The sequence below is a fragment of the Genypterus blacodes genome, unplaced genomic scaffold (assembly GCF_046128005.1).
Source record: "Genypterus blacodes isolate CSIRO-AG114 ecotype Tasmania unplaced genomic scaffold, CSIRO-AGI_Gbla_v1 ptg000027l_1, whole genome shotgun sequence".
Classification (NCBI taxonomy): Eukaryota; Metazoa; Chordata; class Actinopteri; order Ophidiiformes; family Ophidiidae; genus Genypterus; species Genypterus blacodes.
The window spans coordinates 1973998-1991728 of NW_027466840.1; the positions used below are offsets into that span (position 1 = coordinate 1973998).

The following is a 17731-nucleotide window of genomic DNA, read 5'->3' on the forward strand; positions in this document are numbered from 1 at the left end:
TGTCTTTGTATTTCCACTGTTGAGCCTCTGAACCTCGGTGGAGTTATTGAGAGACAAAAAGTCGAAAAACGAGAGAATCATTTGTAGGAGATTGATAGGAACAGCAGAGAGAGGAGACGCTCTGCCACTCTGGCTGTGAAAAAGCTTGTCTGTTTAAGTATTTGCAGCCAAGTTGAGTATGAGGATTTGCTCCTTTATCTGCTCATTTCTGCTCCCTCTGCTCAGTGTCAATCCCCACACAGAACTGAGTACACAGGATCTTAGATCTTCCTAACGCACACAGAATGTTTAATACACAGTAAATCTGATAGTAGAGTGTAGAGTGGGTGCTACAGACAAAATGTGATGCCTCAACTAAATCAAATCAGATCAGCGGGAGTGGTTGAGTCAGAGCCTAACTACATTACAAGAGGAAGACTGAAGAGCAGAAGAAGAAGACTGAAGAGGAGCTTACAAGCATTGCTTTACCAGGACAGACACAGAAGTACATATTAATAATCTCATGTAACAGTTGTAATTGAAAGTACAGACAACTTTTTACACACACATTTGTTGCATAGTCGTAGTGCACACACAAATGCAGAGTTGTGTGAGTCCAGTCCCAATGATTTTCCTTCCACACACAATTGGAAAGGCTAAGCTTGTTGCATCAGCGCACCCTCCTCATGCCGTTTGTGAACAAGCGGCCACTGAATTAATAATGAAAGAATGAAAGCTCACAGCTACAATCAGCACCACCATACATCACAGTCCTTCACACATTTTGAATCTTGGTAACCCTGTCTACTTTTCTTTAGTTTGCTGTCAGTGAGTGTTCTCTGCTTGTTACAGAGTTGAGGGAGATGTGTATCACATCTGATTAAAGCCGGTGAGGATCGAATGACTCACAAAAGGTTTCGTTCACTGTCTCCTGTCAAACTCCTTTTCTCGCTTTCGTGTGTGGTGCACCTTGTAACCTTTAACATCTCCGCTTCATTGTATATTTGGGTGGGTGGAATTATTTTCTTGAGCCACAGCAAAAAGCATAACATTTGAAAAAGGATGCTATAGCTGTTTGTGTACTATGCTGCAGAATCATACCAATCCATACAGAGCCAATAGCCTGTGTCCTCCTGCATCACACAGCACGGCATAGACACAGACATGACAGTGAGTGTGTGTGTGTGTGGATAATTGTGGCCAAAATACCCGACTGCGGTTACACACCACTTGAAATTTAATATTACCCAAACGTCTACAGTGATGCCAATGTGCCTCCATTGTCCAGAAGTCAGTTGAGGTGCGTCACAAAAGTACGAGACCCATGAATGCTTGGTCTGTTTTGGAGCCGACCTGTGCCAAGCACGCACCAGACATCAGAAGATGGCGTCACAATGTCACCTGACACTGCTGCTGTGGTAGGCAGATCTCTATGTTTCGTTTAGTCAATATTTGCGGTGGCATTTATTACACGCTACAGTATGTTATTCATTGTGTGTTCTGCTGGGGTAAATGATTTCTATGCAGCTACGCAAACTGTTTGTGTTGCTTTGGCCCTAACCATAAAAAAAGAAGAATGTCGGGTCATATTACCCATCTATATGCAGATTCGTCTCAGAGTGAAGCAGTCCACTCTAACTAATTACTATGCACATGTTACAACAACAATGGCAGCGTCATGTGAACCAAGAAAGTTTCAAGGTTTTGGTTTTGTTTCCTTCTTTATTTTAAGAGGTTTTAGAGACTTTGTTCTTAACCATTACCACCAACTATTACTTAATCACTACTATTATACAGTAGCAGATAAACTAGCCTACCAGTGCCGGAACAAGATATCACAATACATGTGACATCACAGGGAAAAACCATTTGTCAGTATTTCAGAATGCTTTTTAAACATTAAAGTGGATGTATAGCTATAAATGAGAGGTATATTTCTGATCCTACATTGGAAAACGGACCCAAAGGCCAGAGGCTACAGAGCTGCACTCCAATTAAGACATTTATCAAACATTTCTCTGATGAATACTAAAGAAGGTGGTGAGCTTCACTGTGACTGAATGCCTTTCATCAAGTACTAACACAGACTGTGTTGACAGAAGCGATCCATAGGGGCCCGAGAGGCAAGCGCAATCTCCATATGTCGTTTTCTGTAAGAAAAGTCTAAACAGAGGGTCATCAGAGCTGACAGGCCGAGGCCATTGGCTCATCCCTCAGAGAAAGCAGGTCAGTGATTATATACAGCGCTGTGTTAAATGCAAGCAGATGTGAGAGTGATGATATCCCATGAGTCATTATCTATAATTACGCGTCATTTTCTTTATAAAAAGTAAAAATAGAGGCAAAGATCTGTCAGGGAACGTAACGAGCTTCAGAAATGGCAGCAGCCCTTCACTGCTTTAAGTGACGCCCCAATGATTTCGTACAGTTCAACAGCCACTGTGAAGTGCCTTTACCCAGCAAGCATCACTGTACGCTGGCTAACTGCCTGCTCAGACTACTTGCTGTGTAGGAGGCACTAACAGATTGTAATTTCCCAATCGCTGCTGAAGGATCTGTGACTAAGCTGAATGGTAATCTACCTTTCATATTCCCACACACGTAAGAGCTGTTGTGATTCCTTGCCTCTTGCAAATTTAATCGCATTAGTTTGGAACAAGTTGGTTGCGTATCAACTGTTGAATAAGCAAATCTGTCACAGAACTGTTGCTTTGTGTGACTGTCAGCTCTAATGAGTTACAATTGTTTTACTCCTTTTGCTTACAGTACATTAAGAGAGCTCTGGGTGCACATTAAGGTGCCTTCAAGGCAAACTGGCACAGGGAAGCGGCTCTTTGATGAATTGGTGCAAAGCACAGAAGCAGGATTAGAATCCAACGGCTGCTCTATAAGGAAATAAGCGATGCGAGAATAAGAGAAAGGGAATCGGTGCACACTGATGAAGTCCGACTTTAAGCAGTGGTGAAGTAAGCCTGTCTATTGTTGAAGGTTAAGTCTTTGTGTTCCACTTCCCACATTCTGGTCAAATGTGTCTGTCTGCTTCAGCACGGATAAATCTGCCTCTAAAATAACAAAAGAAGATATCCCCTCTCATTGTACTATAACCTGCCAAGATTGTTTCACCCCATACAACACATCTTTGCCCTTTCATGAGACGTGACCAGTGTTTGACACCCCGAACACTCTCATCCTAAGGCCAAGGAGAGTTCACCAGCAATTCTTTGCTTTCACACTTGATTCTGCATAGCTGTCACTTTGCTGAGGCACTCACAGCTCAGGATTGTTCACAGTTCAACACAGTGTTAAAACCAGTTTGTGCTTACTCAAGACCAGGTCAGCACAGTGTCACAAATATCTTGAAAGGACTGGGGAAGTCATAAGGGTAATGAATATGGCAGTGCAGCCAAAAAAGGGAGCCAGGGGGGCTGCACAGATCGTCAAGGAGCTTTCTGTCTTGTAGAAGATGATTCAAAAAATGTTTTGGGTACGGTGCTCCAATTGTGCAGTTTGGGGGCATGAATCCGCTTGCATTTGTTTTGGAGCAGCGTACTCCCAGTGGCTTTCATTCTCATGACGGGGAAAGGAGGAGATGAATGAAGGATCTATTACACTCGCAAGAGGCAAAGTGTATGTGTCAAATTCTGAATACAGCTTGGAAGACTCCACTGTTCTCCTCTGTGGAATCTCTTATCTGAGAAATGTATTGTTCATAATCGTTGTACCGTTGCAAAAAGAATGTGAAATAAACAGAGAGAGGTGGCACTGAAGTCTTAGCCAAGCAGAATGGCCACTTCAAAAGATAGTGAGCTTTGACAACCTCTGTATGAGTGATGCAGATGGAAATGTCCTCCCCCTCTATTTCTAACATATTTTCTTGGTCTGATTCACTAGAGCTTTATAAGTCAGTATCATAAAATAACTTTTACCATTAACCAACTAAAAGTATAAATTGTGAGCACACTTGTTGAAAGTGCGATGCATCAAGTGGTATTTATGCTCCTCTGCATTTAACAACAGTAAATCAGCTTCCACTTTCAGGGTAACAACCTCTCTCAGCAGGATTTTTAATGGGAGCCATTACAATTAATTTTGCTGTGATAAATCAGAAACTCATGTACTATGATATTTCCCAGCTATTTCTAAAAGAAAGATTGGGTCGTTATGAGCGCTGATAACCTGCCCTCTAAAGCACTCTGGACAGAATTTGGCACAATTCTTCAGGGATGTGGCTAATAATCCCTGAGAGTGATAACCTGGCAGGGAAGCAGCTTTCTGTAATGCTTCCTGGCTCTTGTCAGTGTCTCTGTAATGCAATGCAGATTTTCTCAACCATGTGTCTGGCAGTGCTGCACTGTTGGATGGATGATAGAAAGCTCTGACATATTCTACCCCGGCCGATGTGGATCTATCCTCTGTTGTGTCAGCGGTGTTGGCTTCCATCCCAAACTCCTCCAATCACTATTTAGGCACCATGAGACGCCTGCATGTTGGACAATCCCTGACGAGCCCTGTCAAACCTAATCGTCAGGGTGTCCGGCCTTGATTCAGGCCAATCGCATCTGTCTGCCTCAGCTTTCAGCTTCATGTGGAAATCAGACTGTCACCATGTCGACACACATCAAGCTGTGGGTCTCCTGGCTCGCAGTTAAATAATATTCTCCGGATGCATCAATTGGCCTATCTCCTCTGTTTTATGCTTGTTTGCTTATAACTGTCTGTGACGGTTCTCAGTTTCCCAGGTCCTGGGTCCTTTCCTTTGTTTGTTCTATACACCTATCCCATTCCAACCCATCATACAAGTCCTTTGTAATGATCGACAGAGATGATTTGGCGTGTCGTGAGTTTGTATCTTTGTTTGTTGCTGGCTTTGTGTGCAGTAACAAAGTTGACCAAGTGTCGCACTGATTCAGCCTTGCAGAGTTGCATTGTGGATTTCATTGCAGAGAGAATGGTGAAGCATTCTCGCTATTTTCCTGAATTTGCTATTGTTTTTTAATCATTTTTTGGGGTGCAAATATTAATAATTGTGGAGCAAGAAAATGTGACTTTCCACAGCTTTGCATCAATGTCTGAATGCGACATTGCAATATGTTTGTGTTGTTCCAGGGCAATAAATCTGTCCCTTTGGTTCAGTTTATATCCAACCGTGTCCTCGTTCTTGAGCCAGCGCTAATGCTACAATACTTTCCTAATTCGCTGCATACCAATGGGAAAGTTTGTATTTCTGTAATGAAACACACACAAATGATTTCCCAGCTCCTCCACAGTGATGACACAAGTTGTTGCGCTACTATGTTGTGTTTGACAGTTGCACAGGGGCCATTCACACTCTTTCTGAAGGAAACCAACCAACCAACCATTTTCTTTGGCTGGATTTGGCAGACATACTTTTCTCACAACCATTTATCTATTTGTAATATTTTATGCTTTATGTTTTCATTCCCAGCATAAATCTTTTTTATCCACATTCTCCTTTCTTCTATATCGTGCAGTCAATCATCACACATCTGCTCAGTACTCACAATTTGTCATTTTTGAGATGTCAGACGCCAGGAGCAACATTGAAGTATTGGTGCTATGAATCAGCATCAGTAGCTATCATCATCCATAACGGCTTCCACATTTTTCTCCTTTCTGCTCCTGTTTAATCCACAGTGACAATCCTCTGTCTGTAAAACCTATTTTAACAGTTCCCTGTTTTTTTAAGAATCTTTTGCTCTATCATACAGCCTTGATTTTGTAGTAGCTATTATCTTATGTTGTCTTTATTGTAGCTGTAATCTGTAGCTGTGCTTGGGTTCAGAAGTGCGCCGAGCGTTCATATGTGCACAAAATATTTCACTTTTTTTTTTGTCTGCCCTGCATGCCTTCTCTCTTTACCATCCTCCCCCCGTGCTCTGCTCACCCCCTCTCACCGGCTCCCCACTCTGTTCCACACTAATTATTTGTCATTAATCTGCTATAGCTCTCTACCAGTCTGTTAATCGAAAGGTCTGGGTTGCAGACGGTACTAAATGACTTCTAAGTGCCCTTTGGAGACTAGTTAGGCTACACCCTGCAGAGGGAAGATGTCCTACTTGAACTGCAGCCAGTGTGAGACCCTAGACTCCCAGTGAAGCTGATGTTCTTGTATCGAGGACTCGCCTCTTCTGTGCTTGTCGCCTCCCGTGTTGGGTGTCCAATAGAGATGCCCTCTCTTGGGTGCAGCAGACCCTTAATAGTGTGTGGGCCCTGAAATAAGACACAGCCTAGGGAGAGAGGATGAAAAAAACAACAGCTTTGGTTGTATGTGTGTCTGTAAATGAAGCATGATGGCAACCATGCTCTTTTATTGTCTGGCCTTGGGCACTAAAGTAGTCAGAATCACCAGGCCAGCATGCATCAGGCTTTACCACATGTACCAGTACTCCACATACGGCGCTCCGGCCATCAGTGTTAAAGTTTTCTGGGTTGAAACGCTGCATTACAAGCCAGCAAGGAAGATGGAAACACTGGCCAGTTGTCCACAGAGAATAACCCACCCCTGCCATGCCACTCGGTGTTCTATAGCTGCATCAGAGCGCCCTGTGAGAGCAGGTACCTGAATGGCTCGGCTGGGCTCGGGTGCATGTGTCTCATTGTGTGTGTCTGTCGGGAGTTGATGTCCCACTGTGGAAAGGAGTAAATACTTTGATCCTTAACCAGGCTGACGTGCTTCCTGCTTCTTTTCTTTCATCAGTGCCTCTCCTTCCACACTCCCTCCTGTTGAACTCTCCACCCAAGCCTAAATACTGCTGTAGTTCCTTTGCTTTGAATTACTTTCTGAATGAGCCTCAGAAAGCGTTTGCTCAGGAACCAGAGAATGCAAACACATTTGCGTTTTCTAACCTGTATGTATTCCTCAATTGAATTCTGTTGCTTAATCCACTGTAATCTGTATTTGCTGCCTTAATCTCCCAGTTTATATTATTTGTTTTAGGAGAATACAGTTTTTTGAATGGGATTTCTTCAGTGTTTTCCCGACTGTATATTGAGACATTAATTATCTACAAGCGGTCACCTCTCCTCAACCTTGCTTAGCCAAAGCCCGGGTCATTCGTCTAATCTTGTCACGATCAATCACCTTACTGTGTTTGCTGCGATTGAATGTGTGGAATGGATAGACAGTCCAGCTCAGAGCGATCAATCTTAAACACACAGCAGGCAACCACTCCTCTCCTGTTAAAGGTGCAGGAGTCTAGGGGATCCGGTAGTGTTTCATCCGTAAAAACCAAGGCTGTTTTGTCATTTTTATAACAGTGACAAGATGCCCAGCCATGACCACACATAGATTGCTGTCCACAAACAGAGAGCTCATACTGTTAAATGCCCTCATGGTCAGTTTGGTGAAAGTAAGCAGATTTGAATTTTCTGAGCTCTTTGCAGATCAAATCTCCTTCTGTCAACTAAACGGTTTTCCATCTTGACAGATGTTTCACAGAGATATCATTTAAAACAAAAGGAGTTCTCTAAATCTAAATCTGTTGAACTATCTGTATTGTGTATGTGAATATTTTTACAATAGAGCTTTACTCTGCAAATCCCTATTTAGATTTTTTCCAACTGATGCTTCTGTGATTCAGGAGATTACAAAAGGGAGATAATGACTATAACTTTTGTCTTTTCAGGTCTACTGACTACGGCACCACATACAGCAAACTCAACCTAATGCCAGGGACAACCATCGTGGTGACCAGCTTCTACATCTGTCCGTCCAACAAGAAAAAGGTAGGACACTGTCTTCAAAGTTCAGTCTGTATGTGGTTATTGATTCTTGAGGGTTTTATTCCTCCAAAACCGCCAATTTCTGATTGTGTTTACTGAAACTTTGACTGAGTAAAAGTAATATATATGATATGATCAAATATTTAACACTCAGCAGCCCAGCGCCATTTATTCAATCCACCCACAGCCAAGCGGTTCCTCAAAAGAAAGAAGAGGATAAGATGAAGTGAAAGCCAAGAGCCAGGTGACATAATAAGATATGACTGAGTTGCAAACTGCGGTGGCCAGTCTAATTCGTCGGCGTTATCAGCAAGGTCCAGGGTTCTTGCAATCGATGGAGAGATGGAGCAAGATTAGAAGATGTCATAGGAATTTCCATGTCATCTTCTTGAGTAACCCTCATGAACAAAATGCTGCTGGCTGGAATTGGTGTGTGTAGTTTTATGTACTCTAAGTGTACTGTGTGTGTGTGTGTGTGTGTGTGTGTGTGTGTGTGTGTGTGTGTGTGTGTGTGTGTGTGTGTGTGTGTGTGTGTGTGTGTGTGTTCGGTAACGTGGGTTTGTAGTTGACTTTGACAAATCCTGTCCACCACAATTAGTTTCTATAGCTTCTCAGCTGTTCTCAACTCTTTGCTGTGTTGCTCGATATCTCTATATAAGGTACTCTGCATAGTCTGGTGAAATCTAACAAGACATTCTTTTGAGATGGCGACTGAATATGGAATGAGGGAACATCCTCATATTTTTAAAACTCCATTTGGGTTTAGATACAATCTTCATCCATGCTCATGTTACCACAGCATATTAAAGAAGCCAGGCGCCCACACGACAAATGCCCTAAAAACACATAATGTCCCTGCTGCTTGTGTGCAGGCAGACCTGATCTAAAGTCTTCACTCTGCACGGCTGATCACACCACTGAGCTCTTTGCAATTCGCAGCACAGCAGCTGTGCATGTTGTCTTTTCTGCTTGTGTATTAAATAACACTTAATTAAGCGGCAAACAAGCGATCCAAACACAGAGTAAAGAGAACGACAGCTCATCTACTCCTGTTTGTTTCTGTGACAGCCAGAGTATTAATCATGAGGCTGGAGGGCATATTTGGAAAAGTTCCACCTTCTATATTAAAATGATGCTTTGTACTTGGACACCAAAATATTGATACATGTTGAATTGTGCCATATGACCTAAGAATATCAAGATATTGCTTTTTACTCTCTCTCTCTCTTTCTCTGCCTCTTTCTCTCTCTCACACACACACACGCACAAACTCATGACACATTCCCATCTTTCACCTCTTTCCATTCCATGCCAAGAAAAGTGGGAGGGATGAAACCTAGGGAGAGAAACAGAAAGGGAGAGAGAGAAAAGTGATAAAAGCCAAGATCTCTTCAGAGGGGGGGCAGGGTGAATATAAATTGATAAATTTACCAGGCTGCACTTGCTAAGACACCCAAGGCGTGAATAAGAGAGGTCTCCCCTGCATAGATATAACGTACACAATGCTGAACGCTGTCAGGACCATGAAAACTCAGGGAATTGGATGACCTAACTGGTGGCGGTGGGGAGGAGGAGGAGGAGGATGATGAAGATGTTTCCTTCAATACACTGAAAGCAGCAGAGATTGAATTTAAATGCGCCTGCAAATTATTGGACAGACCGGTGTGTGACGTGACTAGGATCATTAGCCACAGACGATGATCCGATTGGGTGGAATGATCAATCAATGTGACGTGCCTGCTATGAGTGATTGACTCCTTTCCATTGTTTTTGTATTGTTTGCTCTTTCCCTTTCCTTGCATTTTTCTCACTTTCTATCCATTGCTTTCTCTCGGTCCTTTCATTCTACTTCTTTGCTTGTGTGTGTGTGTGTGTGGGTGTGTGCACAAACACTTGGCATTGGCTTCTTCCCCAGTTATCTGTATGCAACAGGGGGAAGCGTGCATTATTTCATCACTGTGTGTGCGTGTGTGTCTTCATATGTGGCTTTTTCAGGGTAGGCACTTGGATAAAATTAGGACCATATATGCAAATACACAAACTCTCTCTCTCACACACACACACACTGTGTTTCTCAGTCACACTCACACAAACCCCCACACACTAACTAACATAGAAAAGTGTGGGTGTTTGTGAATTTCAATGGAGTTACAGATATGAAACACAATCTTGTTTTCCCCTGCTGTGTGTGTGTGTGTGTCTTTATGTGCGGTGCCTTGCATGGGGATGTCACAACCAAACTCTCATTCATCTCTCACTGACCACAAGCCTGCAGGCCTTTATCTGTGTGTGTGTGTGTGTGTGTGTGTGTGTGTGTGTGTGTGTGTGTGTGTGTGTGTGTGTGTGTGTGTGTGTGTGTGTGTGTTTGTGTGTGTTTCCCTAAACATATTATTGTGGATCCCCGACTTAACTATAAACAGACCTGGGCTGACTGAATGCAACACTTTACAGATGACCTTTCGTGTTGGAGCCTGAAGACCTGGTAAAAAGTGATGTCGCACTTCCTTCTCTCCATCCATTCTTATTATCGGCTTATCCTTTTCAGTGGTGAGAGGCGGGGAGGAGCCTGGATAGATCGTGGCTCAGACAAAGAGACAGACAGCTCAGTCATCTCCGTAGAGACATAGGGAGTAGCGGGGAGACATGCAAACTCTACACAGAAAGGCCCAAGTTGAAAGCTTTGACCTTCTTGCGATGTACTTGTTGTGGGGCAACGGTGTCAAACACAAAGCCGCCCTATGTTACAGCTCAACTCTGCTTAGTCCAGATCAGTTAGCTTAGGGAGAGCTGTCTGCTTTTCCTGGTAAGCCTTACTGCCAGTGATATCTCACTATCATCACACACACACACACACACACACACACACACACACACACACACACACACAAATAATGTCAATAACTAACTAATGCCTTTTCAAGAACTTCCTTCTTAATTTATGCATTCTTGAGTTGTTATTGTATTTATTATTGATGCATTTTATTATGTAACTGGCCCGAAAACAAGATTTGTTAGGATTTTCCCAACGGTTGTAAACAGATATTTTACATTTAATTGTATTCATTTAAATGTGAGATTTACATGAATATTTAATTTAGGTACATTTTCCGAGTAAATACCTTATGGAAAATAAAAAGTAAGGAAAAAGAAAAAAGTCAGCGCTTCACACACTCTTAACGAGTCTTTGCTACTCACTCACCATGTCCTTGTGAAACACATAACAATGCTTTCATGATACTCTCTCTGATTCCATGTCAGTGCTGTCCATCTTATTTCACAGCGATTATCTTGCTTCCCATTGTGACGTAGTTACAGTTTCTCCTTTTCTTTGCCTTTAACTTGGTTCCTGCTCTACATCCCGTTATCTTCTCCTTGGCTCCTTCCGGACATCTGATCTTTTGATGGTCATCCACTGACTCCACAACAGCGCAAACAGCTGATCTCGACCGTAAACAATTATTTCTGTACTTCTACGCGCTCTGTTTGGCAGGCGGCTGACAGAAGACAGCACCAGAGGGTGTTTCACAACTGGATTATGGGTTTTTTTTGTCTTTCAAAGTTGTTGGTTTACTTTGGAAACACTGAAAGAACTCACACTCTGGATGAGATCTCATTGCCATTCTCCAACTCCAAAAATCAAACACATGTAAAGTGAAAGAATTCACAACATTTCATCCTTGCCTCCTGCCCGCAGAGCACCAGCTCTCTTTTGGAGAGATGAGAGCAATGTATGAGGGAAGATTCTTGGTACATTTTAAAATAGGGAAAATGTGATCTGTCCATGATCTCACCAACTCGACAAAGCGCTGAAATAGACACACTGTGGTTTAAGTATTAAGTACCTGTTTTACTCCAAAGAATCATTTTTCGAGTTCTGAACATGACAGCTTCCAGCCATGCTTACTCATTCCATCTTTTTGAATCTTAAAGAACTGAGGGATAGTCGACTTTAAGGCCCAGTGAGCCAGACCTTCTTTAGAATGAACTACAACTGACTGTGTCAAACATGTCTTTGCCCTTGAGGTATTCACTTTCATGGCTTTCTTTTTTGCTAATAGAATATCAATTAGACACTAATTTCCTGTCCAATTTTTTAGAAATATCTTTGCAAATGAACAGATTCAATAGAGGTTTGAAAGGACTGAAGTGATTGGACTCATCTTTATTTATTTACAAATTTGTGATGATCGTAGACATTCTCTCTGTGACAACAAGTATGTGTTTGTTTTTTTTCTATTGTCCCATACTGGACACACACTGGCAAAACGGCTCTGCTGAATTGGGTCATAAATTAAATGGCTAGTGGGGCCACTGTGAAAAATATTCCAATTTACTGTGGAGCTGTATGTGACAAGCCACGGTGCTGGACTCCAAGCTGCAACATCACTGCTGCCAGAGCTGCTGGCTGTTCACTCCTTACACCAACCCCCACCCCACACACAAACCCAGGCACTTCTCCCCTCACCCCTTAAGCAATTCCTCAATCACAAATGCTTTGGCACATTTTAATGCAAATGATCATGTAGAACTGTCTGCTCTTTCCATTATTAATTGTTTATGTCATGATGATGAAAATGTATTATACTGCAAAATTCTTACTCTGCAAAACATCGAGGCATTAGTTCATTGCATAAGTCATTACATGCAAAGCGTATTTTCTATACATTTCTATTCAACCTCTTTGTCCTGAATTGATGAGTTGCTATTATCAGTACAGCTCTATGAATACAGCTCTGCATAGAGGTCTGTAATTCAATGCTCTTGGATATTCTCTGGTTTTGGACCGCTGTTTGGTGCCTGGTACTTTTCTGTCTGAGATGTCTTGATTTGTTGCTATTGCAAAGTGTAAAAAAAGACTAGAGTGCTGGCAGCGCGGCACACACTCTGTACAATGTAATTATTATTATTCTGCTATCAAGAAAAAGAATTGTAAGTGCATGTTGTAGCATACGCTTTGATGGCTCATTTCCCCTTCCGACTAGCAGAGAGAGAGATAGAGAGAGAGAGAGAGAGAGAGAGAGAGAGAGAGAGATATTCTCTCAGGACATTTTGCCTGGAAGGACAGTCCTTATTCTAGTTCCAGTCCTTTAACCTGGATTTAGCCACAGAGCTAACCTGTAAGTAAGCCCGCTCAGCCACAAACTCCACTTTGTACTACATTCCTCTAGTGTTTGGAGCTGGGAACTGAGGAGAACTGATTGGCTGTTGGGTGGCATGTGACAGGCATGAGAGGGGAGCAGGAACAAAGGGAAGACACACACACGCATGCAGGGAGGCGCAGACAGGAACAAAACATAGACACTGACAAAGGATGTATGTGACACACTTGCTTCACTTGCTTATTGTTATTACAGAGGCCACATGGAGTGGCAATGATAGAAAATGAAACACTTCATCTTAATACGTTAATCTATTCCATTTCATCATCAAACAGGGCACATCAGAGGGGAGCTTTAAGCCTTATTTTCTGTAAGTAAGTAACTAATTAAGTCTATAAGTAAGTAACATGCTATCTAAATTCAATCTGTTTGGAATAAATCTGTATCCTGCAATCCTCCAACCTCCTTTATGTAGTTCTGCTTTCACTCTGAACAATGACCCAGAACATTCCCACTCAACATTGAATTGTGTGTGTGTGTGTGTGTGTGTGTGTGTCAGATGGCTACAATCACCATATGAACCATAAGAATGTATATGAATTGCTTTGCCTGTCATGCTCCTGCTATATTTACCAGTGGTGTGAACAAAACCAGGTAATCTGTCGTAGATGTGATATCCTTCACCCTCAATTTGTTGTTCCTGGTTTAATTCAGTATTGCTCCATCGGCCTTCCGACCCAAAACCATGTTTTATTGATGCTATGAATAAATAAGCAAATTAATAATGTAACAAACGTATGCTTTTTTAATGGATCAGTGCCCCCAGGGTATAGTGTGTGTGTGTGTGTGTGTGTGTGTGTGTGTGTGTGTGTGTGTGTGTGTGTGTGTGTGTGTGTGTGTGTGTGTGTGTGTGTGTGTGTGTGTGTGTGTGTGTGTGTGTGTGTGCGTATGTGTGCGTATGTGTGCGTGTGGGTGAGAGAGATGGTTTGCTAATGAGCTCAGGGATATGCTCTGTGAACAAGCACAGATAGGTGACAGCATATTGAATGGAGATGAATGTGCTATGAGGGTGACTGGCAGTCCCAACAACAAAGCCGAGCATGACGGCCCTCTGATCCTCTTCACCTCACATCACCAACACTACCTGCTCTGTGATATCCTCACAACTCCTGAAACACAACACATTCTCTTTAATTGCCTTGCATCTTTGGTTATTTAGCATTCTTGTAAATGCTGATTGAACATATCTAGACAGTGCTCAGCGGCGGATGGTGCCATCTATACTTATACTCCAGAGAATCTTGAGGCTGGGGCAGCAGTCCAGGCAGGTAGTCGAGGGCGCATGTGTGTGTGTGTGTGTATCAGCATTGATAAGACCCTGACATCCATGATCAGAGCTTATTTCTTTAAAAAATAGGTTTGTTATCTTATAAAAATCAAGCTCAATGTTCCTAAAACAAGATATTTCATCTTTTTCTCATTTAAAGATTTAATTCGGTCTTCGTCAAAGGCAATTGCTTCAGTTTGAAAGACGATAAAGGAATGATCTGATAATGTAGGTAAATTACAGAGTTTTCTTAGATTGGTATTCTTAGTTACACGGAGACGATGTGCTTGGACTAAGTTCAGTCTGTGATCGCATCTGTGAGTCAAATCATGGCCAAACTGCGAAAAACCTACTAAATCAATAAAGGCAGAGAAAGCATTAGTGAGTGGATCTGATTCTCAAAATGAATGTTTAACTATCCTTAGGTTATAATATTATAAGCATGCTTTACCGTGTGAAGGCCAGAAGGATGATAGACAGCAGTGATATGAGTAATATATCTTTTTAAGTTAGTTAGTCAGTTTTGTGGATACGAAGTGGAGGTGATTTAGGTTAGTAAGTACATGGAAATTTGCAGGGCTTGAAGAACAGGAAGTATGATGTATAAAGAAGAGGAAGCCTGGCGATCTCACCCAACCCAATGCCTGAAGCAACACAGCAATGACTCCCACCAACACACAACTCCACAAGCTCCTCTTTGATATCAGTCCAGAAATTTCATTCTCTCCAGTGGAGAAACGGCCAGCTGAGACCAAATGGATTGTTGTTCATATTTTTATTTGTTTATTTCCCTGTGATTCTACAATCAAAATTGTCATATCATACATCACCAAGGAAGCCAACAGGCTAATTCTTGGTATCCATTAAGGCACAATCAAATCAATCAGCTTTTTGCACATCAGTAATTCCAATGCGGCTTAGGTTGTTTTTCAGACTTTGATAGTTTCTCTAGGGCTCATTTCATGGTTGGTAAGCTTTTGTAAACAACAGTACTCAGGTTTGCAGTCACTAAAGGCAATAAAGTAGGAAATCCTGCAGCATGTAATCACACTTTAACAGCATGTGAGCTACAACAACAGCTTCCAGATGCCCTTTCTCAATACACACTGATCTTCACTCAGATCAAAACTATGCTCAAGGGAGTACATAACAAGTTTTGTTGTGTAGTTGTCTGATTCAACGTCATGTCATGATGTCACCACTTAAAGCAGGGGTGCCCAATACGTCGATCGCAACTGACCGGTCGATTTTGATTTTTTTAGCATATCGTTCAAAGTTAGCCGACACCGGCAAGTACGCCGTTGCACACTCGGCCGAGTCGGCATCATCTAATGGTCTATTAGATGAGGCACTACCCCCTCATCTAATAGACCATTATAACAAGGGAAAGAAATCAAAGACAATATGGTCGTAACAGTGTAAACACATGGTAATATACATGAAAGAAACAAAAAAAAAAGCAATAGGTATCAGTGACAAATTAAAAAAAGGGCAAATTAGTATGAAGAACAAAAGACTCCTGAAAACCCCTAACTCTCTTCCTCCAATAACAGCTCAGCATAAGTCTCTACATAGCATGCAATAAGGCACCTATGTAACACAAGGAAGAAAACTATGCTACAGATGCTATGCTATGCTACTGTTATCCAAAAAGGGGGGTATCTAATATCTACCCCTGCTTACACTTGGTCTTTTTAAAAGTAGATCCCAAGCTGAAAAAGTGTGGGCACCCCTGACCTAAAGGATGCAGGCCGAAATTATGGCAACCTCTAACAGTGGAATTTTAGACAGCTTGCACGGTGGAAAGATGGTGGAACAATATTTGAAGATAATTTATGCCCAATATAATACAGATGCAGAGAAATAACAGATTTGCAGATAGAAACACTGACCAAAAAATATTCAGAAATATGCAGAAAATATTAATTTGTGCAAAAATATATAAGTGAATTTGGTGTAATGTGTGGGAAAAAATCATTTTGTTTACGTAAACCGTGGATAGTCATTTATTTCCTCTGGTTGATGGTGAAGCATTGGTAAAATGGCCTTTTTGGTTTTGCATGGTTGAAAACCCCTCCGATAATAAAAACAATCCATCAGGGAGGGCTGTTTGTTTCTGACACAGGGTGTGTATTCACAGCAAGTAACAACTGCTGTGATTCCAGATAGCAAATAGCAGATAGTAGATAGTATGGCTGGCACTTCATGATAATAAACTCCACATGAGAAGAGACTGACACCGTATCTTGACACTATGGTTTATTGATGTAAATACACGGCCCGCCCTTGTGAGTCCAGCTGAAAGCCTGTGTTTGTGATGTTGTTCAGTTACATCTTCATGAAACAAAAACAGCAGCGCCTCATGTCATGCTGGATACTTCCTAGGTCTGACATAATCCACTTGGCTGTCCAGGGAGTGTACCTTTGCAATCAGGATGATTGGAATAGCCAATCTGTTGGCGCTAACCTTTAGCCTAACCTCAATGCCTTTGCGCTTCTGTCCCCTCTCACAGCCTTGCCTAGCACCTGCTCCCACTCCATTTGCATGGCATGTGGGCACCTGTGCCTTCATATTTCTGTAATGAAAGACGGTTTCCTAGCCCAGCAGTGCCCCCTGTTTGCACAGCAGCAGCCAGTGCTATTGAATTATAGAGGAAACATTGCAATACAATAAAAACTGTTCAGAAATTCTGAATAAAGCTTCTTAAAAAGCAGGTATTTACCATCATGTTACACAACATGCATCTTATCATGTCATTTAGTACAGAAACCTTTACAGTGTTACTTTGTTACCCCTTTCTGATTGTTAATCAATCACAAGATATCGCTTCAAGAAGGTAGTGATAAGTCCTACAATGTGGTTACTTTGACGTGGTTGATAAAGTGACAGCTGTGTTATTGAACAATCAACATTTTGTGCTTTAAAGATGATATTGTTTCAGAACGTAACAAGGCATTTACTCAGAAATCAACACAAGAAAGTAAATAAGGATTATTATTGATCTGCGTCCATTTATTGTTTCGTAGTCATGATTGGATGGTATAATGTCATTACAATCCTAAGAACCCTGAAATGACAAGCCTTTGTTCTTTGTGTTGCCTATCACAACCTTTTCAACAAGGTTACTTATCTGGAAAACATGAAGCCGTGCATACATAGTGTATCAGACGAGTATGTTCAATGTTTCATATATGAGGGTGAATAGGTTTACAGTGTGTGTATGTGAGTCAGTAGTGAGTGCGAGAGCATTTCAATAATGAATGTAGGTGCGTTTCAGTGGTATGTGTGAGAATGTTTCCAGAGTGAGTGTGAGAGTGTCTCAATATTTAAGTCCTACACAGCCCCTCACATGTATCATTTGTTCTTCGCTGTCATTTAGTTCAGTACCTCAGTTCATCCTACATGAGGGACTGACTTACAAACACTTGCTGCTCTGTTGTTTCTCTGACTAGTGAAAAATCAACACTGGGTCAGTTTAATGATGCTGGCATATATGTATGTTGAGCTGTGTATCCTTGACAGTAGGATTTCCATTCCATACCCTGCAGAATAAAGAGTCTGGACATACAGTCACTGTTTATG

At 41.8% G+C, this 17731-nt stretch overlaps 1 protein-coding gene across 4 annotated transcripts in view; it reads left to right on the top strand.

Moving 5' to 3' along the window:
• Positions 1-17731, top strand: part of sorcs2 (sortilin-related VPS10 domain containing receptor 2) — a 114976-nt gene that overhangs the window by 50342 nt on the left and 46903 nt on the right. For all 4 annotated transcript variants that reach the window (XM_076143878.1, XM_076143879.1, XM_076143880.1 and 1 more), the window contains exon 3: positions 7626-7725. In XM_076143878.1, coding sequence (XP_075999993.1) covers positions 7626-7725 — 100 coding nt within the window. The remainder of the gene's footprint in view (positions 1-7625; positions 7726-17731) is intronic.